We start from the raw sequence: 24,603 nt of genomic DNA, 5'->3' as shown, positions 1-24,603 counted from the left end.
GCAGCAGTGACTGGCTCTGGGAAGCCACCTGCCCTTCTGTTTTCCTGCAGCACTCTGGAGCGATGCTGTGCCAGTCTCTAGGACATTGTGGAAAAATCTGAATGTATTATTTATTTATTTTATTAATACCGCTTAATATATTAAAAACCCTAAGCAGTTCACAATACAATGCAAGATAACAAGATAAAAATAATACATAATTAAAAACATTACAAACATTGCAGCACCATAAACAAAAGTGGATAGTAGCAGAGTCCGTCACGGGAAAGCCTGTGTGAACGAGTGTGTTTTCAAGAGGCGTTTCAAACTAGCCACCACTTCTGCCTCTTGAACTACATGTGGTGAAGTATTCCAGAGAGTGAGTGCCGCCATTGAGAAGGCCCACATATGTGCTGCTACCTGGCGACATTCTGTTGGCCAGCTGGGAAGCATCAGCTGGCTTCCCAGGTGCTGCTGCCATAAGCTTTCAGCCATGGAACCATGCAAGTGGGACAGCCAAATGGCATAATGGGTGGGCTCTGCCAGGTTATTTGGGCCCCAGCCAGCTGCACTAGGATGCTGTATGCTGCCACCGGCCTTGACACTGTCCAAGCATGGTTGGTCCAAAGTTCTATGTCCCCGATGTAGTTGAACTTAAAAACACATTTGTGGTCATTGCACTGGTGCTACAAATAGGATTAATGTGATACGATGAATGCACACTGCTGTCTGATGCCCTTATTTTATTTATAGCATGGCTTTTTTCACATAGTTAGAGAACCTAGATTGTGAGAAGGTGATTTTTCCAAGGCCACAAAAAGAATTCATAGCTGAGCTGAAAAATGTGCCATTTTACGATATCTGTGAAAGTATTTATATACCATCTTTCAGAGCCTATACAGCTCTCTCAAGGCGGTTCACACAATTAAAAAAAAATCACACTAAGAACAAGCAAATCGTTAAAAAAAACCAACCAGCAAGTAAGATAGCGACAGTTTTAAAATCACAGCTTAAAAGCATAGGCTAGCAGCTGCAAACCACCAGGCCTTTAGAGCCTGTTTAAAAGCAGTCAGTACTCTAGCTCCCTTGGTATGTTACTTGCATGAAGGGGGAATCAAATGGTGATGGGATAGCGGGGCATGGTACCTGGTCCCACTTCTAAATGTCCATGTGTTAGCATCGTCGTCTACCGTGAAGAAATGTATGTGCTTGCACAGCTGCTTGCACATACACTTCCTCACAATCAGGACCCTGGCATGTCGGCTGTCCCGATCATGCGGAAGCCTGCATGGAAGCTGCTGCTTGTGCATAGGCTTCTTCACTGCAGATAAGCATGCTAATGCTTGGATGTCTTGAGGCCAGGAGCACATCCCTGCTCCCCAGTAATTGCCTGATGCCCCCAACATCCAAGTAATGTGCAGCCTTTACTTGTTTTGTACTTAAGGTATCTTAATTTTCTGATTTCTCACAGCAAACCTGGGAGGTAGCAAAGCCCTTTAGACTCTGTGTGTGTGTGTGTGTGTGTGTGTGTGCACGCGTGTGTGTGTGTGTGCGCGCGCCAAACTCAGCAGCCCTCTGGGGGAGAGTCCCAATTTTTCTGTGCGTGTAACCAAGACAGAGGGATTGTTGACCTGTCCCAAACTATCTAGCCTTTGTGGCGGAGGGGCCAACCTGCACACTCGGGCCAAGCATGTGGTCCTACCTTCCTGTGATGCTACTTCAGAATCACGTGGGTGGATGTTCCCCGGGGCCTAAAGCTTCCCACAAGTAGAATGTTAGCAGGCAAGATGGAGGCAGAGAATGTGCTTCTCTGTGTTTTGCTAAATTTCTGCATGCAGGCAGTGTTTTTGTTGTAGTGGAGCATTCAGACGCCCACTTTCCTCCCATAATCTGAAGAGGTACAGAGCCAGGAGGACTTTTTCTAGACTGGTACCGAGCTGGAAATTCAAACCAGGCCTTCCTGGGCCAAGCCCACTGGAACAAACTGGTCATACAACTCCTCAGCATTACCGTCATATTCTCCTTCTCAGTAAATCTTTGCATTTGGACGAGACCTTCCGGTTTCAGACAATTAGCTTATGTTCTCTTCTCTCTTTTCGTAGTATAAGAAAGGGGGCCCAATCATTGCCATGCAGGTGGAGAATGAATACGGCTCCTATGCTGAAGACCAAAATTACATGGAACATATAAAAAAGGTAACATTTTCTGTCTGCCTCTCTTTTTTTTTAATGCTGTTTCTGGTTCTATTCTCTTTCCTTCCCCCCTTCTTTCCCCCCACCCCCAGTTCTTCCTCTGTGCTCTGGAAGACTAGGCTGTGTGCTGCCCAGCCCTGCTATACACACTTACCTGGAAGTAAGTCCTACTGAACTGCATGGTGCTTACTACATGAGTAGACATGTAAGGGGTTGCATTGTAAATTTGCATTTCAGTAAACCAATAGTTGTGATTATGCCTTCCATAGTTTTGTGACTGGCACCATCTTAGAAGATGGATTCTATTCTATGAGTGAGAACCAAGGAATGTCTCTCCTAAAATGATAGCATCTGCAGTTTTTTTTAATAAGCACGTCTATTAAAAATAATACCATTTTAAAAACAATCTTCCTCTGCATTAATTAGGTTATCTTTTTAGCCTATTAGAGAAGTGCTTTTTTAGTTGACTAAGGGTGCATGTTTAGACTGAAAAAAAGTCCTACAACTCACAGCATTCCCCAGCCAGCATGGTTGGCTGGGGAATGCTGGGAGGTATACAACTTTTTTTGGTCTAAACATGGATAGCATTGCATCCTAAACTAGCCGATTATTTTGCTAAAGTTGCAGCCATGATGAGGATTATGACTATTTTATTACAAAAATGTCTGTTCTGCCTCTCTGTCAGCTTGAGATTGCTTACCATCATCCCTTTTCAAAAAAACACAGCCAACACAACAAAACAACTAAGAATACAACATGGGGGCAGGGCTGAGTGGCAAAGCAATTTATCACCATCCATGAATATTTATCACTAGCCATGAAATATTTTGCCTTACTTTCACTGTTCCATTTGAGCACCCTTCCCCAGCCTGGTGTCCTGCACATGTCTTGGACTACAATTCCCACCATCCCCAATGGCCATGCTGGCTGGGGATGGTGGTAGTTGGAGTCCAACAACATCTGGAGGATGCCAGGTTGGAATAAGTTAGAAGCCGGGGGATCCCATAATGTCTGACCTTTTAAAGTAAGCTCAGCCAAAAAGAGGGATTGAGACACCCCTCGTTTAAGGGAAGAGATTTGATCCGGCAAACCCCTTTCTGTTTTTTTAAACCAAGTAGGTTAAAAGCAATGAAATGAGCATTTGGCACAGTGGGCATACTTAAAGCCTTCTTTGTGAGAGATTATTTTCCAAACCAGACCTAGGCTGCCTTGTAAACCCCTGTAATCTGACGCTCAGCCTGAGACAGGCTAATTTTACAAATGCCTCCCTCTGTTGCCTCATCCAGCAAAGAAATTTGCATAGCTCTGCCTGCATTGATCTGGGCAACTAGGGCTGGCAGGCACCCAGAGAAGACCATTTTTAGCTTGGCAAATCCTCCTCGAGCCGCACCTGGTTTTTTCTCTTGACTGGTTCAAATGCAGTGCTGCTGCAGAAGAATAATTGCCAGGGGCCTTGTTTCATCCGTGCAAGTTGTTTTCCTGTGCTTGACTTGGGGGGAAAACAGTGACTGCTTTAGGTACAAGAGACCTCTCTGAGGGAGCTGTTTGCTGAGCATCCTGCTTTTGGTGTAAGACAGCCAGCCTCTCCCAAGCTGGTGCCCTCCAGATGTGTTTGACTACAACTCCCATCACTCCCAACCAGCATGGCCCATTGGCCTGTCTTATATGGACATCCTGAGTGAGATGGAATGAAGACAGTTCATCCCGCCTCCTCTCCCCTCCTTGGGTTATATAGTTCACAGACAAAAAAAGAGAAAAAAACGGGGGACTCTAATTTTTTTTTTAAGAGGAAAAAAAACTTACCATATACAATCAATAAAATTATTTGAGTTTCACATTAAGGTACAACAGAGGCTTTTTCTTAGTCTTAACGGTGCAAAAAGGCTATGCGTCGTTTTTGCTGAACAGACCAACGCAGCTTCCCCTCTGGAAAACATTAAAATACAGTAAATCAAAGCAATATAGTTAAGTATTGACCACATTCATTCATAAAATCAGTCCTTGTTACCCACGGAATCGGTACTGACATGCTGAGCATGTTTTGAATCTACAGTTTCCTCAGAGGCTTACTTGGTGTCAACCCTTTTGAGGGACTAGCTTCTGATCTCTAGATTTATCAGCTGCCCCAAGAGACTTAGTGGAACTCTTCACTTTATCTTAAAGAGAACTGACTTTTTAGTAGATGTAACCCCTCCGGAATCCTTGCAGCCTCTGATTTTTCACTCACATTCATTGTTCCATTTAATTTTTTTTTTCACATATTATTCAGGAGTGGACCCAGATTTGCTGCTGCATAACGTGTGAAAAGGCCCTTAAACTTGGGTTTGCCACTGGACAGGAGGAAGTCGCAGCCAATTCTGGCTTCCTAATAAGTGTGTGTATATATATAATGCACATGCTTGGAAATGGAAGGTTACCCCTTCTTTAGGGGTCCCCAACCTTTTTGGGTTGGTTTGCACATTTGAAATTGTGAGAGAGTTTCATGGGTACTCTCACAAAATGGCAGCCGTGGAAGGGGGCTTGGTCATTCTTAAAGTGGCTGCCATGGTGGACATGGCTGGTCAGAAAACACTCATTCCCCAGAAGGCAAACTGGTGAGACTTAAATAAAAGTAACTTGAGCAAGAGTGAAAGGACAAGGCAGAGGTGGGTTCTGAGTTTCACCCCCCCACACACAACTTTGTTGAATGCAAACAAAGATGGTGCTAGAGGGCAGCATGTTGCTTTTAAAAAATAAAACATGATTTAAGAAATAAAATTAAAGTTGGGAGGGGCAGGAAGCCCGGTGGGTGCCAACGGAGGTGTCTGCAGGCACATTTTTGCCCACCAGCACCGCATTGGAGATCCCAGCCCTATTTGTTCACACTTTCATGTGTACACTTACACATCTTTGGTGGACACCTAAAAATGCAATGTGAAAATCGGTCTTCAGTTGCAAAACTGGGCCTTTAATAAGGCTCCTCCTGACCTTTTTAGGTGTCTTGTGTTAAAAGGCTACTGCTGAATTAGCAGGATTAAATCTGGTCAAAGCCACCTCCTTTCTTCCAGTTAAATAGTTTGCAGACATTCAGCCAAAGGAGTCACATGGTGAGGTTCCTCTTCCTCTTCCCAGTGCTTCTACCGTTGCATAGTTGAATGGGAAAAAAAATGCTGCTTGGGATGAGTTACATTGCTCACAGTCTCTTCTACCCAACATCAAGAAGCAGCCCGATTTAAAGTGGACTGGATTGAGAGACCCACTTTCCCCGTTATTGTATAGTTGGTTCTACATGAAGCTAGGTTGTCTAAAGGAGATTGAAAAGATCTCCTTCCACACAGTGGGCCAAAGAGTATTCATCTGAGTCAGCCTGGAGGCTGTGTCGACTCCATGCCAGACATATTCCACATACTCTGCTGCTCATATTTTCAGTTCCTGGATGTCTCAGCCTCTGGCTGAGACCACCCTGCTCCCAACATCAACCTTGCACAAGAAACGTGAGCAAGCCTTCAAATAAACTTCAAGATGTAATGATTTAAGCACACAGGCACACCTGGGCCTCCCACGGCTGTTTCTATTTTTGTTTTTCTTGCATCACCTGGCAAGCTGAGGATGCGGCTCAGTCTTTTAGTCTTATACCCAACAACAACGTAAATGGAACACTCCTGGGGTTTTTTTAATGCCACAATTCTTGTAAGTAATGAAATTTGTTCATGGCTACATTTATGTCTTAATAGTTACAAGTGCATCTGTAAACCGATATCGAACACCTCCATCTTCTGTGACTTTACTTGGATATAAGAAAGAATCCTAGGGAATCACAGCTTTCATGAAAAACTGCAGTCCTTGTCATAAAATCTTGAATTTTGGCTGATATTACTACCATGAGCAAATTTTGTCTTTTAATGCATTTTCTGTGCTGTGTGTAGCCAACAGAGAGTGGTTCTCTGTCAGCAGAAGCCACAGCTCTCATATGAGGAAGGTGACTGTTACTATTCCCATTGTACAGATAAAGCAATTGAGGGCCACTTGGAATAGCCATGGTCCTTAGAGGGACTCAGAGAGGCTCTGCGGACCAGACGTGGAACCTCTGCAAGCTGGATTAGGCCCATGGACTCATGGTTCCACATTCATGCTGTATATAATTTACAGCACAGTTCTATGCATGTTACTCAGAAGTAAGTCCTGCTGAGTCTAGTGGGGCTTTTTCCCAAGTATGTGTGCCTAGGCATCATGGCTGCAGTCCTAACTGACTTCCGAGTAGATGTGGATAAAGTTCTAACTAACTTAAGTGGGACTTGCACCCACGTAAGTGTGCATAGGATTTCGTCTTTAGTTCATCAGCCCTTCCTTTACCTACATTCCAGTTGCAGATGGAGGTAGCAGGACAGTTGGGTTGTTGTTTCAAATGCTCTTCATTTGCAGTTTTGTGATTTAGGAGATAGTTGGAACAACCAGCCTCAGCAGAGGCTCCAATAATGTTTACGAGATAGTGATAGGGAATAGGTTGGGTATTTGCTCACTAATACGCCCTTCATCCGTTTCTTTCCTTGGAATGAAGTGATGCAATGCGGCAAAGAAGTGAAGGACTTCTCCTGCTGCAGCAGGTGGATGCTTCATCTAATTTTACCTGGAGGCTGAATGATATTGTGATATAAGCTGCTGAAATGAAAGAGAAGTCTAGTGCTTTAGTCTGCAAGTACTGTCCTGGCTGAATATGGTCTGATGCTCTCAGCATTATACTGGTAGAAAATAAAGAACTTGAGCATCAGGATAACCAGAGCTTTATTAAAAATGTGGGAAATGATTAAATTGGTATAATTAATGCTTCATAGGAAGCCATATAAAGAGATGTCACCTATAAGGGTAGCAATGGGGTCCAATCATTAGATATAGTATAGTAGGAGAATACACTACTGAAGATAATGCCTTGACTCAATATGTTGTCATCCCCCCAGCAAAACCTAAAATGTATACTCATCCTGTCAATTGCCTGGTATTAGCAAGTTTTCTTTCTATGTTTCTGTGTTAAGCCTTCATGTAACTTAAGAAGAAGGCAGCACAGAAGGGAATTGCGGTGTGCAACATCAGCCTAAGTGATTGGCCTCTGAATTGGCCTGGCTAGGTAAAAATACCTTCTGGTCAACAGAGAACTCCCTGCCTGCTGCATCCCTGGCTCTGTCTCCTCCTGCCATCTGAAGCTGATTGGTGAGAGATTCAGGACAGATAAAAGGAAGTACATTTTTACACAGTGCATAGTTAAACTATGGCATTTGCTACTGCAAGACATAGTGATGGCCACCAATTTGGATGGCTTTAAAAGAGGATTAGACAAATTCATGGAGCATAAGTCTATCAGTGTCTACTAGTTCTGAAGGCTATATGTCGCCTCCAGTATCAGAGACAGTATGCCTGGGGAATACACTGGGGGACACGAGTGGGAGGGTGCTCTTGTACTCATGTCCTACTTGTGGGTTTCTCACAGGCAGCTTGTTGGCTACTGTGTGAACAGAATGCTGGATGAAATAGGCCCTTGGTCTGATCCAGCATGGCTCTTCTTATGTTCTTAAGTTACTGCAGAGCCCTGGCCAGCTCCTGATGTGAGCTCCCTCCGATATATTACCGTTGAACCCCAACACAGCAATTGTTATCTTTGCACAGGCCTTGTTGAAGAGGAGCGTTGTGGAGCTGTTGATGACCTCAGACAATAAAGATGGGCTGGCGTTTGGCTTTGTGGAAGGAGGTATGTGGCTCTGTGGTGCATTGGGATTGGAGGAGCAGAGCAAAGCCGCAGCTGAGGCCATGAATATCCTGGTGGACAGTGTGTCAACTGCGTCTTTAGTACAGACTATTTCCCCCCCCCCCCTCGAATAGAAGCTCCCAACCTTTTTCGGTTGGCGGGCACATTTGGAATTTTGAGAGAGTGCCATAGGTGCTCTCACAAAATGGCTGTCATGGGGGGGGGGCTTGCCTTTTCACAAAATGGCTGTCATGATGGGTGTGGCCAGTCACAAAACACACATTTCCCAGCAGGCAAACTGATGAGACTAAAAGAAAAGTAACTTACCCAAGAAGCTAAGTACAAGGCAGAGGTGGATTCTGAGCTCCAAAGCACAAAGCCACTCTTTCAAACCCAAATAAAGATGGTGATGGAAGGCAGCCTTTTGCTTTGAGCATGCCAGCATCCCAGTTTTTTAAAAAAGTAATAAAAAATTGCAAGAAATAAAATAAAAATTAGGAGAGGCAAGGAGTCTGGCAGGTGCCAAGAAAGGTGTCCATGGGCATACTGGCTCACACTGGTACCACATTGGAGAACCCAGCTCTAGAACAATTAATAGAACAGTTTTTAGAAAAGGGAATGGGAATAAGATAACTATTGTGCAACCATGAATGCATGGAAGCATTGTGTGTGCGTGTGTGTGTGTATTTTTACCAGGTTTATTACACTGTCGGTTTGCACTTGTCTGGGCAGGGAGGCTTCTGATGTTACTTTATCTCTTTGGGGCCAGACTGCATGTTCAGTACTCGCCCTGGGAAGGTTTTGAATTTATGGCTCTTCTGATGGAATATTTTGAGAGCTGAGGGCCTGTCACACTCGATGCTTCAAGGCTCCCTGTCCCTCACTCTCATGATCTCATAATTGACCTCAGCTCGCTTTCCACCTTCTTTTGCCCAGCTCTGGACTGCCCAAGCTCTTCTTTGGTCTTCACCTTCTTCGGCTTTCATTTGCTAGCCTCTCATACAGATTAATCCCTCGCTTTTCAGGCAGTTTGTGTTCAGGGGTGTTTTTTTGCATGTGTGTGTGTTGTTGTTTTTTAAACAAAATACTCAAAATGGTTTCCTTCTCCTGATAATCGGTCCCCTTCGAAGTGTTCATTTTATTAAAGCAAGAGATCTCAGTGAGTCAATGAATGCCCTATAGTCTTGAGGTCTTTGGTGGTGAGATTAAGAATAAGCAGACATCACCTGCTTTGCTGCCTGCTTTTGAGGGGGCAGGGAAATGGTTCCGGAGAGTGGGGTGGGGGAGGGATAAAGGCAAGTCCCCTAGAATCCAAACAGTGTTGTCTCCAATTCTGTATAGTTGTGACTGCTTATGAAATTTGACATTATATGAAAGAATGTGGTGGGCTTGCTGGAATTCCAAGAATCTCACATTTCGTTTTTTGTCAAAGAAAGTGCATAGTTTTCTTTGTGACAGAGGACCTTGGCAAGCCTTAAGGCTCTAGTTGGTGCATGGCTTAAAAGCAAGAGAGTCTGGGTATAGCTTTTAGGGCTGTTGTCCTCAGTTGCTGGGCTGTGAGCCTCATCCTGCCACCTGACTCTCTTCCCCTAATGTGTGCATTGCCTCTGCACTTCCGTCTGTTGCTTCCAGTGGCTTCTGACACTCTGTTCCTATTTCCCCTAGTTCCTTAGATGGCTAGCCATGCATGTGAATGATGTGTGTGTAATTTGTACTTTCTGGTTCCAGAATGTGAGTGCCCTTTTAAAAAAAGGAAAGGGGGTATTTCTTAAATGCAGATTTCTTCATTCCATTACCATGCTAAAGGCAATAAGAATTGCAGAAAGCACTTACACTAAATCAAATTGAAATGATAAAAGGAACGCTAAGTACCTTATGATTACAAGTCATCATAATCTGGTAGAAAAGGGAAAGCTGGCTCCTCTTGTCAGCAGCCAGCAAAAGAGAGGCTCTCCTTGGCATCTCCCACTGCTGGGGCACTTGATGATGTCACCATTCATAAGTGTAGGCCTTCGGGGTCTTTAGTCAGAGGACTCAGACAATTTCTATCTGTTTAAAACGGGGTGGGCAATGCGTGGCCCTCGGCCTAATTTCAAAAGCCTTCTGCAAGTGAACTTTTCAGATATCTGGCAAGAGTAATCTGCCTCTCCCCTGGCAGACCAGTGGGGACTTTGTCCCCGCTGGAGAAATCCTCTTCAGAGGAGGAGTTCGAGGTCCCAGAGACAAACAGCATCAAAGAGCAGCCCGTGCTATAAGACTAGGAGGAATCTGGGACTGCAGGGGAGATGGCTGCAGGTCCATCCCTGCAAGAGGAGGGGAACTGTGCCTCTGAGGCAGAGGCTGAGTGACCCCCTAGCCCCTGAGAGCAGCGGTGTCTCAAGAGGCAGGCCAAAAGAACCCCTGTGAGGAGTGCCCATTTGTGGAGGGAGGCTCCTCATGAGAAGAGGATTTCTCATGAGTAGGGCACTCCTCACAAGGATTTCTTCCAGAAGCCTGTGATATGCTGCAGCTAAGTCCTGGGGTGGGGCACTGGAAACTCCAGCATATAAGCTCTCATTTGAGACCTGCTGCTTGCTGGAATGACACCTTTATTTCAGTTCCCAGTATCTCACACCCTAGCTTTCCTGATCTTGTTTCCTCAGACTGATCTCTCATGCTGCTGACCCCTGGATTCCTGATAAGACCCTGTTTCTTGGCTTGTGCTTGGACTGTTTGCCTGTGCTTCTGGCCTCTGCCTGCCTTTTGGCCTTTGATGGATTGGTCCCATAGACTGTCTCTGGACTGAGCCTGAAGCAACCACAACAGAACACTGGATGTGGAGTGACAGAGGGATTGGAGGGACAAAGAGAGAGAGAGAGAGAGAGAGAGAAGAGGGTGGAAGGCGGCGGGGGGAGAGAGAAGGCGGTGGCAGAAAGACAAAGAAGGGGTGCGAGGGAGAGAGAAGAGGGTGGAAGGCAGAGAGGGGGAAGAGAAAAGGGGGTGTCAGAAAGAGGGAGAGAAGGCGGTGGCAGAAAGACAAGGGGTGGGAGGGAGGGAGAGAGAAGGGGTGGCAGAGAGAGGGGGGTGGAAGGCAGAGGGGGGAGAGAGAAGGGAGGGTCAGAAAGAGGGAGAGAAGGTGGTGGCAGAAAGACAAGGGGTGGGAGGGAGAGAGAAGGGGTGGCAGAGAGAGGGGGGTGGAAGGCAGAGGGGGGAGAGAGAAGGGAGTGTCAGAAAGAGGGAGAGAAGGCAGTGGCAGAAAGACAAAGAAGGGATGGGAGGGAGATAGAAGGGGTGGCAGAGAGAGAGAGAGAGAGAGAGAGAGAGAGAGAGAAGAGTGGTTTTGCCCACTGCTGGTACACAGCCCCTGACAGATTACCCCTGAGGGAGTATGGCCTTTGACAGAAAAAAAGATTCCCCTCTCTTTGTTTAAGTCATTACCCTTTGGGAAAGCAGCAATGCATATCTTTCAACCCTGTAGTAGAACCCAGAGATCCCCCTCATTCACACACCCCTCTTCATACCCCCTTGGAAACTGAGGAACAAGATGGGTAGTGATGCTGCATGGCTGGAAATTACAGGTGGTACAGCAGGCTCCCCCTTCATGGATCACTGCCTTGTTGTGGCGAAGGGGCTTGCGTAACTCAGTGAAGCCATAAGCTATGCCGTGCAGGGCCACCCAAGACGGACAGGTCATGGCAGAGAGTTCTGACAAAATGTGGTCCACTGGAGAAGGAAATGGCAACCCACTCCAGTATTCTTGCCAAGAAAACCCCATGGAACGTATCACAAGGCTAAAAGAGATGACGCCGGAAGATGAGCCCCTCAGGTCGGAAGGTGTCCAGTATGCTACTGGGGAAGAGCAGAGGGTATTTCCAAGTAGCGCCAGAAAGAGTGAAGCGGCTGGGCCAAACCCAAAAGGACACTCAGCTGTGGATGTGTCTGGTGGTGAAAAGAAAATCCGATGCTGTAAAGAACAATATTGTTTAGGAACGTGGAATGTCAGATCAATGAATCAAGGTAAGCTGGAGGTGGTCAAACATGAGATGGCAAGATTGAACATCGACATCTTGGGAATCAGCGAACTCAAATGGACAGGCATGGGCGAATTTAATTCAGGTGACCATCGTATCTACTATTGTGGGCAAGAATCCCTTAGAAGAAATGGAGTAGCACTCATAGTCAACAAAAGGGTGGGAAAAGCAGTACTGGGGTACAATCTTAAAAATGATAGAACGATCTCAGTACGAATCCAAGGCAAACCATTCAACATCACAGTAATTCAAGTCTATGCCCCAACCACTGAAGCCGAAGAAGCTGAGGTTGATCGGTTCTATGAAGACCTACAACACCTTCTAGAACTAACACCCAAAAAAGATGTCCTCTTCATCATAGGGGATTGGAATGCTAAAGTAGGAAGTCAAGAAATCACCGGGATAACAGGCAGGCATGGCCTTGGTGTACAAAATGAAGCAGGACAAAAGCTAATAGAGTTTTGCCAAGAGAACATGCTGATCATAGCAAACACTCTTTTCCAACAGCTCAAGAGGCGACTCTACACATGGACGTCACCAGATGGTCAATATCGAAATCAGATTGATTATGTCCTTTGCAGCCAAAGATGGAGAAGCTCCATACAGTCAGTAAAAACAAGACCTGGAGCTGACTGTGGCTCAGATCATGAGCTGCTTCTTGCAAAATTTCGGCTTAAATTGAAGAATGTCGGGAAAACCACTAAACCGTTCAGGTATGACCTAAATCATATCCCTGATGAATATACAGTGGAGGTGAGGAATAGATTTCAGGGATTAGACCTGATAGACAGAGTGCCTGAGGAACTATGGATGGAGGTCCGTAACATTGTTCAGGAGGCAGCAACGAAATCCATCCCAAAGAAAAAGAAATGCAAGAAAGCCAAGTGGCTGTCTGATGAGGCTTTACAAGTAGCTGAGGAAAGAAGGGAAGCGAAAAGCAAGGGAGAAAGGGGAAGATATACCCAACTGAATGCAGAGTTCCAGAGAATAGCAAGGAGAGACATGAAGGCCTTCTTAAATGAACAATGCAAAGAAATCGAGGAAAACTACAGAATGGGAAAGACTAGAGATCTCTTCAAGAAAATTGGAGATCTCAAGGGAACGTTTTGTGCAAAGACGGGCATGATAAAGGACAAAGAAGGCAGGGACCTAACAGAAGCAGATGAGATTAAGAAGAGGTGGCAAGAATACACAGAAGAACCATACAGGAAAGATCTGAATGTCCCTGATAGCCATGATAGTGCGGTCACTGAACTTGAGCCGGACATCCTAGAGAGTGAAGTCAAGTGGGCCTTAGGAAGCATTACTAACAACAAAGCTAGCGGAGATGACAGTATTCCAGCCGAGCTATTTAAAATCCTAAAAGATGATGCTGTTAAAGTGCTGCATTCAATATGCCAACAAATCTGGAACACTCAACAGTGGCCACAAGACTGGAAAAGGTCAGTTTACATTCCAATTCCAAAGAAGGGCAATGCCAAAGAGTGTTCAAACTACCGCACCATTGCGCTCATTTCACATGCCAGCAAGGTGATGCTCAAAATCCTACAAGCTAGGCTTCAGCAGTATGCGAACCGAGAACTACCGGAAGTACAAGCTGGGTTTCGAAGAGGCAGAGGAACTAGAGATCAAATCGCCAACATCCGCTGCATCATGGAGAAAGCAAGAGAATTCCAGAAAAACGTCTATTTCTGCTTCATTGACTACGCTAAAGCCTTTGATTGTGTGGATCACAACAAACTGTGGCAAATTCTTAAAGTGATGGGAGTACCAGACCACCTTACCTGTCTCCTGAGAAACCTGTACGAGGGTCAAGAAGCAACAGTAAGAACCAGACATGGAACAACCGATTGGTTCAAAATTGGGAAAGGAGTACGACAAGGCTGCATATTGTCACCCTGCTTATTTAACTTATATGCAGAGTACATCATGAGAAATGCCGGGTTGGATGAATCAGAGGTCGGAATTAAGATTGCTGGGAGAATTATCAACAACCTCCAATATGCAGACGATACCACCCTAATGGCAGAAAACGAAGAGGATCTCAAGAGCCTGTTGTTGAGGGTGAAAGAGGAGAGTGCAAAAGCTGGTTTGAAACTCAACATTAAAAAAACGAAGATCATGGCATCTGGCCCCATCACTTCCTGGCATATAGAAGGGGAAGAAATGGAAGCAGTGACAGATTTTACTTTCTTGGGCTCCAAGATTATCGCAGACGGTGACTGTAGCCATGAAATTAAAAGACGCTTGCTCCTTGGGAGGAAAGCTATGGCCAACCTAGACAGCATAGTAAGAAGCAGAGACATCACCTTGCCGACAAAGGTCCGTCTAATCAAAGCTATGGTTTTCCCAGTAGTAATGTATGGCTGTGAGAGCTGGACTATAAGGAAGGCTGAGCGCCGAAGAATTGATGCTTTCGAACTGTGGTGCTGGAGAAGACTCTTACGAGTCCCCTGGACTGCAAGGAGGTCAAATCAGTCCATCCTAAAGGAAATCAACCCTGAGTGCTCATTGGAAGGACAGATACTGAAGCTGAAGCTCCAATATTTTGGCCACCTAATGCGAAGAGAAAACTCCCTGGAAAAGACCCTGATGCTGGGAAAGACTGAAGGCCAAAGGAGAAGAGGACGGCAGAGGATGAGATGGCTAGATAGCATCACGGATGCAATGAATATGAACTTGAGCACGCTCTGGGAGAGAGCGCAGGACAGGAAGGCCTGGCGTTCTATGGTCCATGGGGTCACGAAGAGTCGGACACGACTGAACAACAACAGCAGGCTCATAATTGGCCTTCACATGGTTCAAATGGAGGCACAGAGAAAACATTTTGGTTAACATATTAGGTAGCAAATCTTGTTCACGCTGCTGTGCTGCTATAGCTAGATCAGATTTTCTGCCCAGACTGATGGTTCATCGTAAGGGGGTAGATGTGGTCTGAGTAGCAAGTTAATGAATGTTGCTATCTTTTATTTATTGTAATGCATTGGCTTGGATCCAGATTTCATCATGCTTAGAGTACACCCATTTAAATCAGTGGGACTTGAGTTAGTCATTACTAACTTGCCCCATTGATTTCAGTGGGTCTGCTCTAAGTATGACTTAAGTCTGGATTGCCCCATTGTTTATAATTCACATTAGAGCTGTCTAGGTATAATTCACATTAGAGCTGTCTAGCAGTTGTAACTGCTTCATGACTGGTCATGGTCCAGTGGTTTAAACAAATCAATATTACCTGCCCTTTGTAGTACAGGAGACACAAACACGTCCCTGGTTGTCTGAATCTACCCCAAAAGGGGTAGATCTCTCCTTTCATAGAACAGTCTATATCAGGTTTTTAAAAATGCAGTAAATGCCCTTTTTTTTCTTCCTGCTCTTTATTATTTTATTTTGTTTAATTCTTCTCTCTTTCATTCCACGTACTTGTTTGTTCATTTTGTTAATTGTGTCTTATGTGGCTTGGAATACTGGGAGGGTGTAAGGCCATAGTTTCATGAGGAACAGTTGGATGACTTGGGGACAGGAAAGGTGAAATTCAATATGGACTGGATGTTTTGGAATAGAAATCCTTTTATTTCATCTGTGTTACATTTCAAATAATGAGCTATTATGTTTCTTTAAAAAGTGAGTAATACTGTCTTAACTGAACATAATCTGTATCTGTATCATGCTGATTTTTAGTGGAGAAGCTGAAGTCCTCAAAAGCTCTCTGGATTAAGTTTGATGAGCTGAAATGGCTTTTTGTATTTTAAAATCAAACCTATTTTCTTCATGTGCAAGTCACTTACATCGTCTAAAAAAAAAAACACAACTCAGTGCATCCCCCAAAGGCTTAATTAAAGTTCTGCAGGCAGAGAATGGCTCACCTCCTTTCAAAGGGTCTAAAAGTGAAGGCAATCAGCAGGAAGAACAGGCGTGGAGGGGGTTATTTCTCCAAAGCTGTGCTTGGTTGTGCTTGGTCGTGCAGAAGCGGACTTCCCCTCCTCCTGATCTAGTCATTTCTTGTAGGTGTGAAGGCGGCAGTGTTCACACAATGCTCCTCCCCAGAATCTGTTTTCCCCCTGCACTTCAGTGGGGGTGTCAGCTCCAGATGATTCTGAATAAATACTGGGCTTCAGGTTCTTCTAACTGGACTCGCTCTCCTTTTGTTTTTCTTTCCACAGAGACCAAAACTATGTCCCTCTCCCATCCAGGCATTGCCAAACATTTATTTTTTCACTTATTATTTTTTTTAAATGCATACCCTGTCTTTATAATTTGAGAAGTTTCCTAGGCAGCTTACTCTAATTTAAAATAAAAGCAGCAAAATGAATAAAGTTAAAAACTGTCACTAGATGTGCACCTCCCACCCCAAATGGAAGAAACAGCAATAAAGTGAGTTACAGAGCTATCCTGTGGTCCCCAGAAGAGCATCCCAGGGACCATAGGATCTGTTGAATTCCTCCTCCCAAGGCTGCGGACACTCCTATGACCTTCCCTGCCCCTTTGTAGCCACCGTAGAAAGCACTGTGGTGGCTGCTCTTCTGAGGTCACAACAGCGACCTCGGAAGGGAGCGTTTCAGTGGGCTGGGAGGGGAATGGCCAGGATCTACAGGATTTCCTTTGCCAACCCCACCGACCATGGGTAAGTAAGCTAGGTGGGCTCAGAGGCCGTCCAGATGAATTTTTTTTGAGGAGGAGCAGGAACAGGAGGCAAAATCACCTCTGCTGTTTCTCCCGCCGTGCCTGGCTTTTGCCTGCAGGGCATAGGATATACAGAGTGCTCTGATCTCTAGTGTCCTTTAGACAGCTGGTGAAGCCGATATTATTCTACTGAGCTTTGAACAGTTAACACCACTCTCTATTTTTTATTATTAATCCCCAGTTTTAAATGATTTTTTTAGTGTTTTTGTGAACTCTTTTTATTGTTCCTCGCCTTGAGCACTCTGAGTGGAGGGGCGATCCAAAAACACTCTAAATAAAAATAATAGGTTAAAAGCTAAAATAGCAGCAACAGATTTATGAAATGTTAAAAATCTGGGTAAAGAAAGAAGTCTGAGCCTGATGCCAAACACTCAGTTACTCTGGGTGCCAGGTGAGCAGCCCTGGGGCAAATGTTCCAAAGTCAGGGTCCCACCACAGAAAAGATCCTTTTGCCTGAACAACAACCCACCCGATGAAGGGTCTTTAATGATGATTTTAATAGAGGGACAAGTTTGTGTGGGAGCAGGCTGTCCTTGAAGTGAATATGTTGCCAGGCTGTGAAAAGCAGCTAGGCTTCAGGATCTCTTAGGTGGTTCACTCACTCCTTCCCCTTTCTTGGGGTGCACTTGACTGATTGTCAGAAATTGCTGTATCAGGACTTCCTGGCCCCAGCCTTCTCAGAAGATTTAATTCAAAAACCATGGAGTTTACCTGGATCAGCCTTTGTAGGATCCAGCCCTGGGTTTCCATGTGTTTGCTGAAAAATGTGATTGCTTGAGATCCCTGTGTGCTTATATGATTAATAAAAAACGTAGCAGCCCTTCCTCTTGCATTTGCCTTTGTAACATCCCAGCACCGATGACAGAATCTTCACCTGGCTGGGGTTGGCATCCTGTGGCATTCCGTCCGGGCTTGGCCTCTCCTCCCTCTCTTTCTTTAAGCCACAGCACTTCCAGGCCTTGTCCACACAGAGTCGCTCCTTCCCTTCCAGTAGGAGATGGGAAAGAGGGGGGAAGCAGCTGAGCTCCACTCCCTCTCCTGCCTGGATGTGTTTACTGCCTGTGCGTGCTCACTCCTTCTCTTGTTTGGAGTTGTCTTCTCCGGCGGGCTTGTATGACGAGAGTGCCTTGATCCCAGCTCGTGCCTCAGATGTCACAACAATCTGCTCATTAGAGTCAACATGTCAAGTAATCAGGAAGGCGGAATAACTAGGGCTCTGAGAGATGCAGTGGTGGAGGAGGCAAGGTGGCGGTGAGAACACGCAAAGAGCGGAGGTAATAAAATGCACGCGTAGAAGAGGAAGGAAGAGGAGAAGCGCTGGTTGCCAGCTGCCTGCAGGAAGAAGATGCCAGCTTTGTTGGCTCAGGTGTGGTTCTGCCTCTGCTGCCCATCCCAGTGATTGTCACTGGCTCCACGGGGTTTGCAGACAAGGCCATCTTCTGAGTGGCCCTGAGTGTTAGAACCAGAGCGTGTTTAGTTTACATGGAAATCAACTTTTCTTAGAAGCAGTATTTGCTTTTTAAGAGCAAGCTTCTAGTCCTTTGTGTTTCCACCCACCGAGAAGGTGCATTGTGCTCTATGCTGTCGATAGGAGCATGCAGAGCTGATTTATGAGTCCGGCAGTTAGTCCATCCAGGCCAGTACTCTCCATTCCAACCGGCAGTGGCTCTCTACAGTCCTTGGCAGCCCTGCAGCCTGAAACCCTTTTAACTGGACATGCTAGCAATTGAAGCTGGAACTTTCTGCATGCAAAGCACGTGCTCTGTCTCTGAGCGCTGCCTGCTCCCACTTACTGCATTCCACATATAACGGATGTCTCATTCAGGGTGCGTGAATAGACACTGCACAACCTTGCTTGAGCTGCTGCCGCGGGGTGATGGGTGGGTGACTGTAAAGTAGGTCAAGGAAATGCATCTCACAAACTAGGCTTGTCCCCCATCTTTCCAGCCCCACTTTGCAGAATCTACTTTCAGACTGAATGCACTAGAGGCAAGTCCACCACCTCGTCAGTTATTCTCTAGATCTTCTAGAGCAGCCTTCCCCGACCTGGTGCCTCCAAATGGTTTGGAGCACAACTCCCATCATCCCTGACCATCGGTCATGCTGGCTGGGGCTGATGGGAGTGGTGGTCAAAAACGTCTGGAGGGCACCAGGTTGGGGACGGCTGTTCTTGGAGTGCAGCCAGCTCAGGGTTGTTCATGGTCAGGGTTCTAGCGCTCACAGCAGTGGATCTGTTTTCAGTTGTTGCCCTCGGAACGTACATGAGCGTTTGAAGCTGCCCGTTGGCCCATCCAGTCCAGTATTGTCTACTCGTGGCAGTCAGCGGTTGGCCACAGTCTCAAGGCAGGTCAGTTGCTTGGGGTCTCCTTCACGTGAAGGATGCAGGCTTCGCTGCAGCCCCTCTCTCTGGCGCGCTCCACATTTTTGCCATCGTCCTCTCTTCTCATTTCCTAACAGCTTTAGAACACCTAACTGGTTGTGCCATCCTCTGGCCAGCCCTTCCTTTCTCTCTCTCTCTCCTCCCAGCTTTCGGCATATGAATTCATCTTGATGCCAACAGTTCTTCGTCCTTATTTCTCTTCATGGGCCACCTCACCTTTCCCAGCCCATCTGCCTTGTGGTGCACCAGTGGATCCTCCTCAACATGAGTACTGTGGAGGGTAGTCCTCTATGTGTTTGCAGGGGAAGCTCTGTATGAGCCATGCATGCAAGATGGAAGTATCCTGAGCTGTGCAAGCAGATGCAGGATGGAGGCAGACATGCAATTCCAAAGGCTGGTAAAAGTGGCTTGAACGCACATTTGCCGCACTTTGAGGCATGTGTTTTTAGGGCAGATAATGTGTGTCAAAACCACTTCTGCTACACTTTGAAATGGGGGTGGAGGGCGCCCTCCAGCCCTTGTTCTGGATGTGTCCAATGGAGCCTTTTGAATGCACCCCCGGCCTCCCCTCCACAGCCCCATCCCCCACATTCCAGTTAGGCATTGTTGTTTTACAAAAGGTCCCATTCATGCAAATGGGACCTTTTTCCCTAAGCCTAATTGCCACACATGGGGGCATTTCTGGGGGTGTCTGGCAGCTGGGGAGGTTTGACTTTTCCCTCTCCCCACACTGCCACCCCCTGAAAACAGCCCCCCCCCACACACACATGGCAATTAGATTAAGGAAAAAAGGTCCTGTTCACATGAATGGAACCAGTTTTCTAATCCTGATTGCTGCCGGTGGATGGTGGTGGGAGGGTGGGGAGAGAAGGAAAGGGGAGGAGACAGAACATTATGTGAGGGCAGGGAAGTGAGATGAAAGGAGGTTTAGGGTGCAGTCCTATGCATGTTGAGACAGAAAAGTCCTACAACTCCCAGCATTCTGGCTGGGGAATGCTGGGAGTTGTAGGACTTTTTCTGTCTAAACATGCCTAGGATGGTTCCCTTAAATGACTAGGTGCTGATGGATAGATAGGTGTGTGTGAATGGTATGCCTATGTGGCTGTGGTCCCCAGAAGGTTACCAATAAGAGAATGTGGCCTTGGGCTGGAAAAGGTTCCCTACCCCTGCTTTAGAAGGTCATGTCTGTTTTTCAGAGATGCAGAACCATAGGCAATTGATTTGTGGAATTCACTGCCTTAAGATGCGATGGCCCATGGCCTTCAATAGCTTTAAACAGGGATGAGACAAATCCATTGAGAAGGTGGCAGTCAGTTGTGACAGCTGCATCAGGACCTCCCTGTTTAGAGGTAGTATGCCAAAGATTGCCAGGGGCTGGGGAGCGATAGCAGGAGAGCACTATTGCCATCAAGCCCTGCTTGTGAATGTCCTGGAAGTCTCTGATCAGCTGCTATGGGAAACTGAATTCTGGTCTGATCCAGTAAGCATCTTCTTATATTCTTACAAACAGCAAGAATAAACTGTGGTCAGAGAACAGGCCTAAGCAGTTGTAATTGCCAGTGTGGCACAGTAGATTCACTACTGGATTTGTTTTCCAGTGACCCATCAAACTTCTGCACCTCCACGAAGGCCGTTGGGAAACCATGGGCAAAACTCACTTTCTTCTCTCCCCCCTCCCAAAACAACAACAACAGCAAGGTGGTTGTGAGGATTAAAAAAGAAAAAGGATATATTGTAGCCAACTCTGTGACCTTGGAATCAGGTGGGAAAGAAATCTAATGAAATGAAACACTTCCTTTGACCCATTCTGCAGTTGTTACATTGGGTAGAATAACTTAGATTCTGGAAAGCCTGCACAGCTTGAATCCCACCAAGCCAGCTACAGCCAGTAGCCATGCTTGGTGACTCGCCAGGGGTTCAGTAAGTGTCCTGGGGTTTCTTGCTGCCTGCCTGTGGTCAAGCCCCGGCTGGCCACAATACATGTCTGTGGGTTACATTCAGTCTGATAGGTCACAAGATGTGCTGGCTTCCTCTTTCATAGGCCTAAAATGGGTGGCCATTGTTTGGCTTGTAAAAAGGCACATGCTTACTAACAGGTTGTAAATGCACCAGATTGGTTGCTCGTGCGTGCGTGTGTGTACACACTTTGACCGGGAGAGCCAGCCGGTGTCAGGGTGGACACAGAGCCCATAGAATCCCAGAGTAGTTCTGATTCTGAGGAAGAGGAGTCACTTCTGGGAGAGGAGCGTGCTCATCCTTCCCAGGGCCAACAGCTGGCAGGGATTCCTCCCACCAGCATTCCTAGCTTAGATAGCAGTCCTGGGAGTGACAGAGCGCAGGAAGCAGACTTGATGGATGCGTGACGCCGACGCAGAGAGCGGCGCCAAATGGAGGGCGCGGAAAGGAGGCGTAGTGCCCGGTTGGTGTGCAAACAACGGCTGCGCCCAGAGGATCCAAGGGAAAAGGGGAGGGACTCTCCCTAGCCCTTAAGTTCAGGGGTCTGCCAGTGATTCCCTTTCAAATGCGGACCAACTGTTCCAACTTAAGGCATAGGTACTGTGCTGCTCATATCTAGTTGCTAACAGTAGAGTTGTTAAGTTGTAAAAGAGGAATAAAGCTTTGAAAAGAATCCCTTTGTCTGTGTCTGGACTTGGCTACTGGATTAGACTGAGAGAGGCCTCCAAGGAGCCCATGACAGCCAGTTTGCTCCTATGGCAGTGGTTGGACTCGATGGCCTTGTAGGCCCCTTCCAACCCTACTATTCTGTGATTCTACTATTCTGTGATTCTTACACCCACTTCCTTCTGCTCACGTTCATGCACAGACTCAAGAAGCCCTTGCTACCAACAGATATTGCCACAGCTAAAGCCAATGAGATTGGTGTGGCACCTGCATACAACTTTAAATGCTAATGGGCTGCTTTGGTGTGCAGCCTTTTATCCCATCAACCCTAATTGTTCCACAAGTGCTAATTATGCCTTGTGGCATCCACCTCTGCCAACCCCCACCACCACCCCGATGTGGGAGCTTGCAACACTGGACATCTTAAGCTAGAATGACAAGGGCATAGCTACACTACAGACACACCCTGAGAGCAGTAGATTAGCAAGGGAGGGGAGAATCTATAACAGGACTTTCAGTACCTTCACCAAACTATAATTTGTAGTATTCAGGGCAGAGAGGTGAGGGGAAACTGGAATAAAACTGATAGATACAGCCCAATCGAGATCCCTTGTCCAAAGTACCTTTCATATTTGGTTGTATTTCCCATTGGGATTTTCTCTGGGCTGGTTCACACATGGATACTCATCACTTGACAAGTACGACATCAACTTATGGCTTGAATGCCTCAATCTGACATCAATTGTCACCTCCAGCGCAAACTTTTCTGTGGTATCGACCGATGTTTCCTGCTGCTAGTTATCCAGCGCATCATAATCCAGGGATGTACATGCATGTGTGAATCACATGCAAGAAGAACATGGAGAGAACGATGTGCCCAGGGCAAATTCCTTCCTGGGGTTAATGCTGTAGACCAAGCTGGTGTCTCAGCTAGTCTGAGAGATGTCTTTGTGAATTAAGGAATGTCTCGCTGCTTAAGCCGACTTGAAATTTCTCTCTTTTTTGACCCCCCTGCCCCCCAGCTCTGGCCACTATTAACTTTCAGAAGATGGAGCAGGGTATCCTCCTCAATCTTGACAGGATGCAGGTAAGGGAGAAGGATTGCAAGTCTAGGCCTGTTGTTCTAATGTCCTTGTTATATGCTGCATGGTCTGCTGGTGACTCTGACAAAACAAGAAGGCACCTTACATAAGAGAAAGATGAAGGGAGGCGTTGGGTGCTTAGAGATGTGTTTATTGAGCTTGGCGAGTTTCATATATAACTATAAAGAGGCAAAAAGCAAAAGTAGCCATGTTTGCCATGAGAAATATTCCAAAATCCATAATAGGGCAATACCTTTACTGAGAAAAAGAAGTGAGAAAGTCATAATAGTGCCTATTTATTATGCGCCTTGCCTTCCCATTTTGGAGAAAAGTCTCCTTCAGAGGCTTCCTGCGCTATTTGAATCCACTTGAACAGCTCAGCGTTACATCACTGTTCAAGTGGATTCATGTAGTGCAGGCACCCCAGTGGCCACAGCACCAAGGGCCACTGGCAGGCTGCCTCCCAAGATAAACATCATAGCAAAGCGGAAACCAACTTCGCCCCATACATCAGCCAGAGAGGGAGCAGCTGCACAGAGCTCGCAGCATCCCTCCCTGTCAGAAGGAATGAACACACAGCTCCAATGGACAGTTCCCTGGGACTGCAGAGTCTGGCCTCATCCAGCAGCCAGAGACTCAAGGGCCACCTGGAGGCTGCACTCCCTGCCTCCCTGGAAGAACATCATGGCAAGGGGAGACCAGCCTGGCCCGAAACATCAGGCAGAGAAGGAAAAGCTGCAGGGAGCTTGTTTTTTCTCTTTGCTGCCAGAAAGAACACATATAAGAACATTGAAACTAAGAACTGGTGCCCGAGCTTTGCTTTCTTCCTCTTCCCTCCCAATCCCTTCTCCTTTTGTGTCATTTTTTTTTTTTAGATTGTAAGCCAGGGATCAATCTTTGTAAGCTGCTCTGGGAGCCTTTTTTGGCTGAAGAGCAGGGTAAAAAAAGCCAGTCCCCACCATTCTGTATCACTTCCCCAACAGACTGTCACACACAATTCATTTAATTATTCAAATCGTTTTTAACCCACTCATCAGCCCCAATGGCTCCCAGAGTGGCTTACATAGAATTGATAGAACAAGACAGTCCCTGCCTGCAAGCTTACAATCTAAAACACACAACACAAAAGAAAAAAGGGTGGGGAGGGAAGAGGAAAAAAGCACATTCTGGCACCAATTCTTAAAGTTAAAAAGCAGTTCTTATAATGACCAGCTGGAAGGGAAACAGTTCAAGGCACAGAGGAGCCCAATGAAGCTGGCCTTTCTGCAAAGTTGATGTAATGGCCCTGCTTCCTTTCTTCTTCTCCTGCTGCAGCTTGATGGAATGGCTGCTTGCAAGGTGACAGTTGAAGGAAGAGCCTTATTTAATCAGTTTCCCATATCCCTCTGGTGCAGCTCGACCAAGAAACAAATCCCACGATGGAGCTATGTAGACAGGAGCTGGCAGCTTGATATGTAATGGCTAGAGGCCCACTAGGGTGGGATATATGTTTAACTTCCTTCCATCCCAGTGATATTCTTGAATGTAATCATTTACTTTCTCCTGAATGGTTGCCATTAAAGTAATGCCCTTGGGCGAGGGGAACTGTTGTGGGGTAAAACCTGCCTACTGCTCTAACACTAGCAAGATAAGTGAAGCTGACCTTCACTGACATGAGTTCTCACGGCTGTGTGTGTGTGTGTGTTTGTGTGTGCATGAGCATGAAATGTGTCTCTAGGCACTGAGCACTCAGAGATGCACTGGCATGGGCACAGACAATGGGCTTCTCCACACAGCTTTTATCCTGCTGTTAAGATTGCTCAGTCATGGAAGTTTGTGGGTCCTTTTCATGACGTTGTCAACCTCCAGGGCACATCTAGAGGTATTTCCTGGTTATTCCATCTCAAAAAGATCCAGAAATAATGAACTATCTATTTAAGTCGGGATGTTGCGCTATTAAAAC

At 46.2% G+C, this 24,603-nt stretch overlaps 1 protein-coding gene across 3 annotated transcripts in view; it reads left to right on the top strand.

Moving 5' to 3' along the window:
- Nucleotides 1-24,603, top strand: part of LOC146340474 (beta-galactosidase-1-like protein 2) — an 85,640-nt gene that overhangs the window by 29,060 nt on the left and 31,977 nt on the right. For all 3 annotated transcript variants that reach the window (XM_084803619.1, XM_084803620.1, XM_084803621.1), the window contains exons 6-8: nucleotides 2,082-2,174; nucleotides 7,809-7,890; nucleotides 22,602-22,666. In XM_084803619.1, the coding sequence (XP_084659745.1) occupies nucleotides 2,082-2,174; nucleotides 7,809-7,890; nucleotides 22,602-22,666 (240 nt within the window). The remainder of the gene's footprint in view (nucleotides 1-2,081; nucleotides 2,175-7,808; nucleotides 7,891-22,601; nucleotides 22,667-24,603) is intronic.

Source organism: Heloderma suspectum, chromosome 6 (genome assembly GCF_057233095.1).
Source record: "Heloderma suspectum isolate Gila_16-S chromosome 6, 16-S_ref, whole genome shotgun sequence".
Lineage (NCBI taxonomy): Eukaryota > Metazoa > Chordata > Lepidosauria > Squamata > Helodermatidae > Heloderma > Heloderma suspectum.
Note: the sequence above shows the minus strand (reverse complement) of the source record. Positions and strands in the feature narration are given on the sequence as shown.